Source organism: Talpa occidentalis, unplaced genomic scaffold, assembly GCF_014898055.3.
Source record: "Talpa occidentalis isolate TD23 unplaced genomic scaffold, MPIMG_talOcc4v2.1 talOcc4.14, whole genome shotgun sequence".
In the NCBI taxonomy this organism is placed as follows: domain Eukaryota; kingdom Metazoa; phylum Chordata; class Mammalia; order Eulipotyphla; family Talpidae; genus Talpa; species Talpa occidentalis.
In genome coordinates this window covers 12,235,962-12,249,752 of record NW_023601433.1, presented here as the reverse complement: position 1 = coordinate 12,249,752, position 13,791 = coordinate 12,235,962, and the positions used below count along the sequence as shown (strand labels likewise).

Sequence of the window (13,791 nt, the reverse complement as noted above, 5' to 3'; positions counted from 1 at the left end):
ATGCACGCCTTTTCACGTCCTCTGAAAGCATTTCACAGCTGCTGGCATCACATGGTTATGTGGCCACTATTTTCCCTTTGTTGTGGTACGTAAAACAATGGTGCATCTTACTGTCGACATCGGGGGTTTGATGAAAAATGATACCGATGGAATCCTTGGACTTTATAAGTGCATGTTTGCAGAAAGCTCAGTCCCGTCAATTTTTTTCCTCTGCTACATTTGCAGTCATTTTATACTCCTTATATTTGGGTTAGGAAGAAAAGTAAAGCCAGTAATTATTTTTTAAGTACTTGATTGTGGAACGTTTTTGACATTACAGAAGTGACATGCTTGCTTAGGCATTTCGGTTTTGCGAGACGATGAAGGACCAGTGGTGGCAGGACAGTGACTGCTTCACACCACTGGATGTTACACTTAGAAGGGGGTTAGAGCGGTAAATGTTGATTTATGTCTATTTTGTCACACTGAGCATTTTTTCCCAAAAACATGTAATAAGATTTCCCCTCTATAGAGATAAAGTATACAGAATAAAAAGGGAAAGTCGTTTTTATTCAGTCTGCAGCCCCTTATTTCCCTGCTCCTGTGCCTCTTCACCAGAGATTGGCATCTATATTTTTCAGATATTTCTCTGCTAGGCTTACATGAAAGATACAGAGGACTTGCATTGATCTTCCCAGTCACTCTTCACTTGCACTGTAATGGTTAAGTAAAATAACAATACATTGGGGAAACTGTGCTTAGAACTGTGCTTTGATCTTTCTTCAGGCTAAATTAAATGATGTATTTTATTCTTTAGGATGTGTTTGTTGTACGTTGTCCGCATAAGTGCTTTTGTAGCTGGAGCACTTCCGCTGTCCTCGCAAAGCATCGAGGAGGTATAGTGCACCGCCGGCCTTGCCTCAGTCCAGCAGCGGCAGTATTTACCTGTTTCCTTCTCAGGGACCTGTCTCTCCCCTGTCAGTGGGAAGAGTGGTCCCATGCACTCGTGCCTGGGCCACTGTGGACCTCTCCCTCACTGCTGCTGGTCCACCCTGGGTTTTCAGGGTGCTGTCTCCGCATCCCTCCATGCCCGCATCACGGTGGTTTTCATCACGTCTAGGCCCCATCTCCAGGGCTCTCCTGCCGTTCACAGCACCCCCCCACACACACACCCCCCCACACCCCCCGCCCTGTGGTCTCAGCCTTGTGCTCAGCGGGATTGCTGCTTGTCCTTTGTTTCTCTCTTTGGGTCAGCACACCTGTCTTTCAGACACTCGTTTAAGTGCATCCCAGTCTGTGCACTCGTGAAGCTGTTCTGATAGATACGGCTCCTGATAGCAGCTCAAGTCCGGGAATGTGTATTACTCATCGCTGCTTCCCTCCAGCCTAGCAGATTGTTGGCACTTGGTCAGCATTCAAAGAAAATGTTGAATAAATGATTTGATTCTTTTATTGTTGGTTTTATAGAGCAGAGGGCTTTGAAGGTGTGGAGTTGCTAGTATCATAAAATTAACCTGGATACCTAGACCTTGGTGCCCTGGCAGTTTGCTTTTGAGCCATAGCCAAGACTAGTTACTCTGGAGATATTTTAACACCCCATTGTTCTTTTTTATTGGGGCGCCTTTGAAAATTAGTTTGGCTTTGCGATATGTGATAATGTGGGCTTCTGTTCTAGGGAGCAAGCCGATCAAATAGCTTTTTATCGTTCTTTTGAACCTGCGGTGATTCACCCATAGCAGATATGTGACTTCCTGGGAATACGAAGCTTGAAATAAACTGTTTTCTCACTGACCATTTGTTTTTAATTCCAGAACATGGTCCAAGACAATTCCCGGGAAGGTCGAATTCTTCTCTAGTGAGGGCTCGGACACAGCGATCCCAATTCCCATAGTGCCACTGCGGGGTGTCGATGACTCCTACCCACCCCAGAAGAAGTCTTTCATGATGCTCAAGTTCATGCATGACCACTACTTGGACAAGTACGAATGGTTTATGAGAGCAGACGACGATGTTTACATCAAAGGAGATCGTCTGGAGAATTTTCTGAGGAGTTTGAATAGCAGTGAACCCCTCTTTCTTGGGCAGACAGGACTGGGCACCACAGGAGAAATGGGAAAACTGGCCCTGGAGCCCGGCGAGAACTTCTGCATGGGGGGGCCCGGGGTGATCATGAGCCGGGAGGTTCTGCGGAGGATGGTGCCACACATTGGAAAGTGCCTCCGGGAGATGTACACCACCCACGAGGACGTCGAAGTGGGGAGATGCGTGCGGAGGTTTGCGGGGGTCCAGTGCGTCTGGTCTTATGAGGTGAGAGCAGAAATAACGTTGTTTATTGTGTCGTAGCTAACCTGCTGTGAGAAATGAGTGCTAATACCCACTTCAAAGCCTAAGGCTGGTATTTAAGAGATTATACAGTCCTGATTTTGAGGGTTGTTTTTTTAACTTGAATCTCCTCTTACACTCTTTTCTCTTTGCCTTTAGGACATACTTTCTATACTTTTGTTCTGTTGTTTTCATTAATAAATAATAGTGTTTGAGGTTCAAAGAAAAGATCCAGCTTGTTGAAAGTCACAGCATTCGTTTTCATGATTATCCAGAAAATTCCTCCGATCTGGTGTCTGCTAACTCCACGGATGTGACTGCGAGAGGTTTTCCTGTCCGTGTGGTCCCAAAGACCTGACCTTGCTCATGAAGTCATGCTGACCCACACAGTTTAGAAGCTGACATGTTCTGAATTCATAGAATGAGAAGTGATGTAAAAGAAAACGCCAGTAGCATTTGGCCTTGCATTTATTTTAAGCCTTGACTTTAGGCAGTTACTGTATTAGTGAGTTTGCAGTATGGTAGCTCCTCTCGGAATAGAACAGCTGGCGGGCGTCCTGAGTTACTGTGATGCAGAAGTGCAGTTTTTCGAGGGTGCTTGATTACTCGATGTTTTCTCTTTCATGGTTCTAGAGTACATGAGTTAACTTTTGACCCCTCTCTGTTTTTTGTTTTTTTTTTTAAAGACTTATTTATTTATTTATACAAGCACTGGGTACAGTCAGAAGCACAGGAGGGTGTGAGAATTCACCAGAGCCAGAGCGGGGAGCAGAGCAGGCAGAAGGACCAAAGTACACTGCTTAGGGGATCAGTGGGCAGCAGGAGAGGTCTGCGTGCCATGTGGGACCCTCGCCCGGCGGCCAGGGATCGAACCGGCGCCAACCGCTGCGCCGCCATGGAGGCCCCCTTAACTTCTCTGTTTTTATTGGCAGAGGTGCGCCTCTTGGCCTGCAGTTGCTGGATCTGGTATTATTCAGAGTGGAAAAAATTGTGTGGTGTTTAGATCGATAAACTACTGATAGTTGTTAGGAGCAGAAGGAAATGCCAGGCATTTTGCTCAAGGAAAAAAATACTCTCATGTAAACGGTTAGCTTTTCTTCTGAATTAATTCTCTAATGTGCTTGGGTGAGGAAACAGCATTCTTGCCCATACTTGCCTTCTCTCCAGACTTGCTTTTAAATATTTCCTAATCACTATATTTTTTTTAAATTTTTTTTTTAATTTTTAAACAGTATTTGCTTCCCCCCACCCCCTCAGATTGAGTCGCCATAGAATTTCCTTCCCCAAGGCACCCGTGCACCATCACCTCAGTCCCCTGTGTTCCTCCCTCCCTCGCTCTGATCCCTCTCCCTCCTCCTCGCCTGCCTGCAGGATGTCTCTGGTTTATAATTGTCTGTTTTTGCTTTGTCGTGTTTTGTATTGTTACTGTTATTTTTACACTGATGTCTTATTTGGTTCCTCTGTATTCCCATTATAAGTGAAACCATCCGATATTTTTCTTTTTCCTTCTGGCTTATTTCACTGAGCATAATTCCTTCTAGCTCCATCCACATTGCTGTGAATGGCATGAGTTTATCTTTTTTGATCGCTGAATAATATTCATTGTGTATATGTACCACATCTTCTTGATCCCGTCATCTATTTTTGGGCATTTGGGTTGTTTCCAGGTTTTACCTATTGTAAATAGTGCTGCAATAAACATGGGTGTACAGGTGTTCTTTTGAATCAATGTTTTTGTGTCCTTTGGGTAGATCCCTAGGAGTGGAATTGCCGGGTCAGGTCATATGGTAGCTCCATTTTCAGTAGACTGAGGAACCTTCAGACAGCTTTCCATAGTGGTTGGACCAGTTTGCACTCCCACCAGCAATGTAGGTTTTGATTTGCATTTCCCTGATGATAAGGGATGTTGAACATTTTTTTATATGCCTGTTGGCCATTTGCATTTCGTCATTGGAGAAATGTCTTTTAAGTTCTTCTGCCCATTTCTTGACTGGATTGTTTATTTTGTTTTTGTTGAGCTGTGTGAGTACTTTGTATATCTTTGTGATCAGTCCCTTATCAGTTGAATGGAGTGCAAAGATTTTTTTCCCAATCAGTGGGGTGTCTCTGCTTTGGTTAATGTCTCTTTGGCTGTACAGAAGCTTTGCAGTTTGATATAATCCCAGATGTTTATCTTTGCCTTCACTATCACTGCTTTGGGTGATGAGTCTTTAAAGATGTTATTGAGATGTTTGTCTTGTAGCATTTTACCTATATTTTCTTCTATATGTTTTATGGTTTCAGGTCTTATGTCCAGTTCTTTTATTCATTTTGAGTTGATTTTTGTGCACGGTGAGAGGTAGTGGTCTAGTTTCATCTTTTTGCATGTGGAGGTCCAGTTTTCCCAGCACCATTTATTGAACAAATTGTCCATGTTCATTGCATATTCTTTGCTCTTTTGTCAAAGATTAGTTGTTCATATAAGTGTGGCTTTATTTCTGGGCTCTCTATTTCGTTCCATTGGTCTGTGTGTCTGTTTAATTATTATGGCTTTGTAGTATAGCTTGAAGTTTGGAAGTGTGATGCCTCCTTTCTCCTTTGTTTTCATCAGTAGGGCTTTGGCTATTCATGGTTTTTTGTAATCACTATTTCTTCTGTTTGAACTTGTCGGGAAGTAGACATTTCAAATATACAGGAAGTGGTTTTCATGTAATTATTTTAAAATTTCTAATTATAAAAGATGTATTTTAAATTGCAATGTGACCTGAATAAACCCTCTAATCTCTGAGTGCCTCCCTCCCCCACCCCAAACCTCAGGCAGTTGATTGCTGGCTGGATCTAGGAAGGATCCCTGTCGTCATGGATGTTTGCAGCAGGCAATCTGGGGATTTCATGCAGTTTTAAGCAAACTGAGTTCTTCCCATCTTTAAATAGTTATACCTTCACTTGTTTCATTATGGTTAAAATATATAATTCCTTGTGTATTTTGGTATGTTCTGTGCTGCCCCATGTCTGAGAACCTAGCCTCCCTGCCGGAATTGCAGAGGAGATGCCCACTGAGAGCCAATTAAAAACATACCTGTCTTCGGGAAATGCAAATGGCCAACAGACATATGAAAAAATGTTCAACATCACTTGTAATCAGGGAAATGCAAATCAAAACTACCATGAGATACCATCTCACACCAGTGAGAATGGCACATATTAAAAAAACTAGCAACAACAAATGTTGGCGAGGGTGTGGAGAAAAAAGAACTCTTCTGCACTGTTGGTGGGAGTGCAAACTGGTCCAACCACTATGGAGAGCTGTGTGGAGATTTCTGGACCTACTAAACATAGAGCTTCCATATGATCCAGCAATTCCACGCCTAGGTATTTACCCAAAGGACACAGAAACATCCATTCCAAAGAACACCTGCACCCCTATGTTTATAGCAGCACTATTTACAATAGCTAAGCTTTGGAAACAGCCCAAATGCCCAAAAATAGATGACTGGATCAAGAAGATGTGGTCCATATACACCATGGAATATTACTCAGCATTCAAAAAAGATAAACACATGCAATTTGCAGCAGCATGGATGGCGCTGGAAGGGATCATGCTCAGCGAAATAAGCCAAAAAGAAAAAGAAAAATACCGGATGGTCTCACTCATAGCAGGAATCTAGAAAACTTAAATAAGGGACCAGGAAAATGAATATAAGAAAGTGAAAATCAAAATCAACAAAAAACTATGAACCAGAGACACTTTTTGGGGGGTGGGGGGCGGGAGGGGAGGGATTGGGGTCAGAATGGGGCATTTGCAATTGTATGGGGGAATATAAAAATAAAATTTATTATTTAAAAAAAAAAAGAAAAAAAAAAAAACGTATCTGTCTTTGCTGTTGTCAAGCTGTGGTATCTTAAGCACTGCTAGGCCACAGGAGCAGAGCCAATATCTTGAGTTGATCAAGAACTTCCACCTAGCCTTAGTGCCTGGCTGTAGTTAGAAACTACTGTCCTGGGGCTGAAGGGGCTGAGAGACAAGTTTCAGGCTATTTCCCCCCTACTATAACATAATCCTCAACATTTTCTAAGGCCTGAAGCAAGGGCTCCATAATCATCTTGTCTGGATTCTTGGAGCAGCCTCTTGGACTTGCTGCGCCTGGTGGTTGACCTGATTAGCTAAAGGGATCTGGAGCCGGGTAGGAGTCCTTCTCTGTCCCTACCTAAGACCTTGTCGCTGGGTTTTTTGGTTTGTTTTTGTTGTTGTTTCTATAACTGCCTTTAGGCCACAGAGCTTTTCTCAGACCCTGTCCTCCCCAAGGGTTGTACCCGTGGACCCTCCTTTGGCTGGAAAATATCTTCCCCCTCCTCCCTTCAATGTGATTTGTCTGTTCACTTTAATTGTGTTGTTTTTATTATATGCAAATTGTGAATTTAAGCGTAGTCTTAATTTTTCAGTCTTTTCCTGCCATGGTTTGTGTTTTTTGCGTGTTAAGGAAGACTGTTCTCCTTTGGGTCATAAGAATTTTTCTGTAAGTTTAAAGTTTTGCCTTTCACATGTCATTCTTCAACATTTTTTAGGAATTCTATCTCTTAGAACAGTTATTTTATTAGGCCTTTGATTTATTTTTATTTTTCCTTTTTTCTGTCTGACTTAAAAGTGCTTCTAACCAAAGTCATTATTAGGATGTATCATTAGACAAGGTTAATCCTTCATGTGGATGAGGAACTTCTATTAAACTTCCTGTAAATCTAGTTTCTTGATTAAGACTCACATTATGAGAAATTATTGAGGTGGAGTCTTTTAGTAAAGACAATTAAGTTAAGCTTTAGGTCTTGGAAAGTACTTATTTAGCTCTATTATAAACCTAGCCTTAAGGTATAATTTTTTTTTTTTGAAGTAGAAATAATGCCTTGGGATTACACTAATATTAAAATGACTCATGAGGAACACAACTGTCCAAATCAAAATCCAGTTTCATTCATAAGCTTGTTTTGATTATTATTGGTGGTTATTACTACATGACAATTAAAAATTTTATTTGGAAATTATTTTAATTTCACAGAAATCTTTAAAAAGTACCCTAAAATGCATGATTCCCAGCAAGGGAGCTAACCCACTTGGTGCAGCAGACCTCTCCTGTCTTGCTGGCTGCTCCCCTCAGCAGGGTATTTTGGTTAATCCACCTGTTCTGCTCCCCACTCTGTCTCTGGTGAGTCCTCTCACTCCTCCCCTATCCCTCTGGCCTACACCCCAGCTCTTGTATGTATAAATAAATAAATACTTTTTAATAAAATCATGAAATTAAAAAAGTTAATACTGTCACCTGGTTCAAAATTCAAAGGGACAAAGGGCTTACAGGGGTAAGTCTCCCCACTTCTATCTGCCACCCAACCTCTAACCACTTGCCTCTCCTACTGACCCTAAACCTGAAGGCTTATTGTCTTGACATACATAGAACTTGTTTGGGATAACCAGTATACCAAGACATACCGGCTGTGCTGCTGAATTGCCAGTAAGTATTTGTTAAGGGATCATTAAGGCACCCAGCAGTGCCCTCTGAACTGGTAGGATATTATCGAAGAAGAATGAACTATGAATGGCCTTCTTTTCCTCCCTTAAGCACCTTATTCCTGTAAAGCATGTCCATGAAGTAGTTGAAAAAATGTAAAACATTGTGAGATTAAGTATAAAACAATGCAAGGAAGGGTATGATCAATGGTGTTCTTTTTATGAGAAGCCAATCCTCAGGGGAAATGGAGTTTACAGCAAAATACATAGTAAGGTCTTCCTGGCTTATAAAGGAATGTTAAACATTCTTATCAGAAGCCTTTCCCTCCCCCTTTAGTAAAAGAAGAAATAATGTTTCTTAACTGCTGGTTTGCCTGGAGCTGATCTGTGTTCTAGTGATGCCTTCTCTCCTCAGGCTGCCAAGAGCCAGGCAGGCCCCCTACATGACTCAAAAAAATGCTCCAAAGACTGAGCACGAGGGTGCCTCTTTCTTCAAACCTCTCATGTTATTCTGAACCTCACTCTTTGGTTTTGCAAGTTTGATGGTTCAATTTCCAAGTTCCCAATAGACTGAAAGGGTAAATTAGCACCCCTAAAAGGGGGGCCACAATGAAAAGACTGTATGAGCAGGGAGAGGAAGGACATGAAGGGAAAGTGAAAATAAGAAAAAGTGAGACCGGTCAGCGGAGCAGTGTGAGACCAGCTACTGTGTTACTGATTTCATTTCATATGGTTGGAGAACATATACCAGTTTTTTCTATTTTTGAGACTTTTTTAATGGCCTAAAATGTGATTTTTAGACACATTAATCTCAGCGACTTTTCTTCAGGTTTGCTAATTCATTCTTCTGCCTGTTCAAATCAGTAGTGAATTTTCCCTTCCAGTTCTGTGCACCTTGGACATCTCATAATTTCTTGTTGGAAAAGGGACATTTTAAGTCATACACAAGGGCAACTTTGGAAGTCAGTGTCTGCCCCTTTCTCTAGGGCTTATTAACGTTGCTCTTGTTTGGTGTCTTTTTAGAAACTGGTGTCTTAAAATTTTTTTTTTGGTGACTCCTTAGTCTTAATTCTGTGAAGTCTGTGTGTGTGTCCATTAAAATTTCTTCTTGGTTTGCTTAGTGGTCAGCTAGTAGTTAGACCGAGACGTCGGGAACTAAGAAATCTTCCATTCTTGCTTTGCCGAGACACTCTGTCTGGTGCTTGCTTCAGCACTGGCCATGCGCTTTTCAGCTCTTCCTTTGTCTTACCTCCTGCTTGGACAGGGGCTCCAGATTAACCATTGGCGAGAATTTGGGTTCTTCTCAGGTCTTTCCTGAGTATATGCTAAGCTCATTTCCCAACTTTTCTTTTTAAGCTTTTTGATTATCTATGCTTTGTTCCAGCTCATAACCCCCACCTCAGGAAACATGATATTCAACAATTGCCTGTGACTGTTTTAAACAAATAACTCTCTCTCCCCTCAGGAGGCTGTTTGCAATGAATCAGGTCAAATAAGGACAGACTTGCAAGTGGGGTCTTCCAGGGACCCACTTCAACGGTCAGGTAGACTGTCCTCTGGGAAAGGGGCTTTGAAGGAGCTCTACCCTTGTTCTTCCCTCTCCAGTGACTGCCACGCTGCTGGTTTTCACTGTGATTGTAGACTGTTTTCAAGGATACGAGTTTGCTGGAAAGCAGGAACTGGAAATAGAGCAAGTGAAAATGTCACAGAGCTCACTGTTTTCCCCAGAACTTCACTGTTTTTCTTGCATGAACATTCCCTGGATTACTGCAGACCTTTGGCTAATATCCAGCATCCTGGGAACGTTGCTTTAAACAGTTATTGCTAGTGTTCTCTTTGTTTTCATGGAGGAGAGAAGTTTGGGAGGTCTTTGCCATTTTCATTAATGTCTCCAGAGGCCATCCGTTTTGGGACCTTAGCTTCACAGCTTTGGTTTTGCTTTTAACAATTAGATAAATCTTCTTGTTCTCTGTTTAGGATGTGAGGGAATTGTGTCCTACAGATTAAAAGACTTCCACCCAATCACTTACAGTATTTTTCAAATAAGTCATCATGGCAGATGCTCAGCATTGTTCAGGTTGGGGTCACAGCAAGTACGGAAAGCAAAGACCGGCTCTCCTCTATCCTAGTTGGGGCTGGGGTGCACAGAGATGGATAATGAAGGGGTAGTGTGTATGATATGTATATTGACACGGCAAGGTGACCCCTGCTGCTGGCCAGGGTGAGTGAGGGGTGAGAGATGAAAGGTGAGGCCACGTGCACGGATGCTGGGGAAGCAGAGGAGTGAATGGTGGGGACATTGGTTGGGACACAGCAGACCTGGGCTTGAATCACCCTGCATCTGACTTTGTTTTTCGTCAGTTGTGCAAGGTGCCTGTCTTCTCTGTACTTTATTTCCTTAGAAAATGGGACAAGAAATTGCCTATCTTGTAGGCTTGTATGAGGATCTCATGGATTAATTGAGATGATACATGTTAACATAGTAGATAGTTGTTCTTTTTTTTTTTTTAAAGATTTATTTATTTATTTAATTTTTATTTATTTATACAAGCACTGGGTATAGTCAGAAGCGCGGGAGGGTGAGAGAATTCACCAGAGCCAGAGCAGGCAGAAGGACAGAAGTACACTGCTGAGGGGAGCAGTGGGTGGCAGGAGAGGTCTGTGTGCCATGTGGGACCCTCCTCCGGTGGCCGGGGAGCAGCCGGGGATCGAACCGGCGCTGCAGAGGCTGTGGGCAGCTTCGCAACCCAGCACTCAACCGCTGCGCCACCGGGGAGGCCCAAGTAGATAGGTTTTGGCACAGAGCAGGTGCTGGGAAATGCTCTGGTATTGGAGGCATGTCCTCAAGTATCTGGAAAAACTGAGCCAGTCAGAACTCAGCCCCTGAGTACTTTGCATAGATTTTAACCATTGTCAATAAATATTTGAATGTAATTTGTAGAATAATGGTCTTAGAATGTTTTTATGATGTAGAGAAGACTCTTCTGACAAAACCAAATCAAAGCTTACCTAAAATGGGGAAGTTAATTACTTTGGACCTGTAACTGTTATTATACTGGCAAAAGAAAGCATTCTAGATGTTCACAAATGTCTCTAAAATGGTTTCACCATTTGGGATGTCACAGTCTTATGGTTGTGAGGGAGGAGGGTTGTGAGGGAGGAGGGTTGTGAGGGAGGAGGTGTTGATGTGAAGGAGGAGGTACTGATGTTGATGTGAGTTGAGATGCCTTCATGATCACAGTTGGTCGGAGCAGGTTAAAGACATTATAGACTTTATATATTAACCACTTTTATTATTGGATGGCCATTGCTAAGCGTATTTGACTTGTGTTTTGTTGACAGCCTTCCTTAGCATCAGGAGGTGGGGTTGATACATTATGGTCTTTATCATAGGATGCAGCTATAGTTGAAAAGATTAAGGTCACAGATGTTGTCACTCCACTTCCAGTTAGAAACAAATAATCTGCCCTTTAGACCACTAATCAGCATTCAGAACACCATATAAGTTATTTTAAGGTAATGAAAGAGTGAAACAAGCTCTAAAAACTAAACAATACGTGAAAATGAACAAAATCTATATGAATAATAGCCCAGTACTTAATAAAATAGTAAACCAACAATAGGCCATGTAAAATAGTGTAAGAAGCCCAGGAAAACGTGGGGAGAGGGAATGGGGAGTGGAACAGTTAGAGTGTGGCTGGATGAAGGGGGGGGCATGCCAAGGAAACTTGTATGGCCTGAGTCACCCCCTTTCGAACAGAGGTTAGTTTCTGCACTAATCCGAGCAGACATGTGCTATTCCTTCACTTTTCTAAGAGGTCTAGGGGAGGCGCCAGCAAAACTTTTTGAAGTTTTTAATTTTAGTCGTAATGATCTTTGTTGAACTCGTAAGACTATCTGTTGTCTAAAAGCAGTGAGTGTGGGAACGAAGGCAGGGGCCTGTCAGAGGTGGTGTGATCTGGGTGAGGAGGAAGCAGTGGAGGGTGTAGTTGTGTAAGGGTGCATAGTGTGAGGTAGAGTTGGGAGATGTAAGTCAGTGTTTCTCAAACTTCAGTGACAGGGACTTTTTTCTAGTGGGAAAATTGTGTTTATGTCTCTCTGTCTACGTGTGTGTGCACACAGGTGTATATGTGGGCTTCGAGTGTTAGTGTTGCCAGGAACCCCTCACCAAATCGCAGCTTCCCAAAGGAAGACCGTCTGTAAGAGAATCACTTTAGGTGTGTGTCGTAGAGCAAATTTCCAGGCCCAGAACGGGACGTAGGCCGCTGGCCCTGACCCGCATGCTTAGGGCTGCTGGCGATTGTGCCACGTGCTTGTGTCTCAGACCCATCCTGGCTGTTACACTCGCACAGCACAGTGTAGGGTCAGCGAGGTTTTGGAACAGGGTGAAGACTGAAGTTCTGCTTTAGCCAGTTGGCTCATCTCGTGTCTCCCTGCCAGGAAAAACAGAGACGACAGGGTTTTGACTTTGTTCTTTAACCAGAGTTGGGTTGGTGGATATTGGCTCACCATGCGTGGTGGCCAGGCTGACCCTTTATTTCTTCCCTCCTCTGCGCCATGCTAATTGCTGTGATTCTGGAGCCCGTGAAGGTCAGCGCAGCCAGGGGCCAGCCATGCCTCCTGAGTAGGGTCTGGGAGGCGGCTCCGTTAGCTGTGAGGGCAGGAGCAGAGAACTGTGGGTGAGGGCCACACTTTAAACTGGCCACACTTTAAACTGGCCAACACTTTAAAGTTAAAAACAAATTGGCATTTTAAAATATTTTTTTGTCTCTGCAGTTGATGATTTCCTGACTTTGCTTATGTGGTCTGGTTGCAAATCCTCCTCAAGCCAGGACTTTTTTCTTAAACTTTAGCTTTTGTTAGTTGCCTTGAGTGTAAGTTGAGATTTGTTTTATCCAACACATAATGGTAACAAAAAAGTTAAAAAGTGTTTATTAACTACTCTGGTGGTTTCAGATTAGCAAATTTCTTGAAAATCTTCCCTTCTGAAGGTGGAACTTAATTTTTCTTACCTTGATTGTGGCTGGACTTAGTGACTCATTTTTAGTCAGTGCAGTAGAGTGTGGGGAAGACAGTGACTTCGGATGACGACAGCCTAGCCCAAGCCACCTTCACCACATCTCCAGGGTTAGGTGGTCTCATGTCACGGACTTCCACACTTGGGGGGCGAGGAGGGCTCTTGATGTCTGTGTCGTCTTCCCCCGAAGTCCTGACTCCAGTCTAGTCATGAGAAAACATCAGACAAGCCCCAGTGGAGGGACACGTCACAAACTACCTGACAAGTGTTCTTGAGAAGTGCCACGGTCATGACAGACCAGGAGAAACTGCCCCAGAGTGGGGGAGACCTGGATGCAGTGTCGGGTCCTGGTTGGGAGAGGACCTGAGTGGAAAAGCCGGTGGCACGGGGCTGAAACCTGCGGGTTCGTCAGTGGGGAGCGAGTGCGGATGTCTGGGTGGTGGCCTGCAAGGTGTAGTTCCACAGACGTTAACATTAGGCTGGCAAGGAGACAGGGACTCTGCCTACCGTCTCTACACCCCCTACGTGAATGTAAAATTATTTCAAAATAAGAAGCAGTTAGAGCCCGCAGATGATTAATTGGACACAGAAGGGAAGCTGCAGTCTCTGCCATTGTAGCCTGTTGACTGCCGGTGCCTGGGGACCCGGGTAAAGCCCCAGAAGACTAGCTCTTCTGTGAGTCTAAGTGGACATTGTACCCGATGTGATTTCCAGCTTATTGACTTCTAGGAAATCTGACACAGAGAGGTCTTTGTTTGAGAGGGCTGCAGACTTCTAAGCCGCATAAAGAGCTTATCATTTGAGCAAGCTTATAATGTACCATGTTATTGCTGTAGGAAAATTTGTAAAGGTACCATTACAGCAGAACTTTTCCCTGGCTGAAGAGGATCTTTCAGCAGTCACTCAGCAATCAAATGTTAGTGCTCTTGCTGCGGTCACCCCCAGAGAGTTTCGTTTCTGTGTTTTCTTGTCAGTGAACCCTTGTGGGGATAAAGTG

At 43.3% G+C, this 13,791-nt stretch overlaps 1 protein-coding gene across 1 annotated transcript in view; it reads left to right on the top strand.

Annotated features, from left to right (window-relative positions):
• CHSY1 (chondroitin sulfate synthase 1) overlaps positions 1-13,791 on the top strand; it is a 57,989-nt gene that overhangs the window by 14,198 nt on the left and 30,000 nt on the right. The window contains exon 2 of the mRNA XM_037510082.2: positions 1,791-2,286. Within this exon, the coding sequence (XP_037365979.2) occupies positions 1,791-2,286 (496 nt within the window). The remainder of the gene's footprint in view (positions 1-1,790; positions 2,287-13,791) is intronic.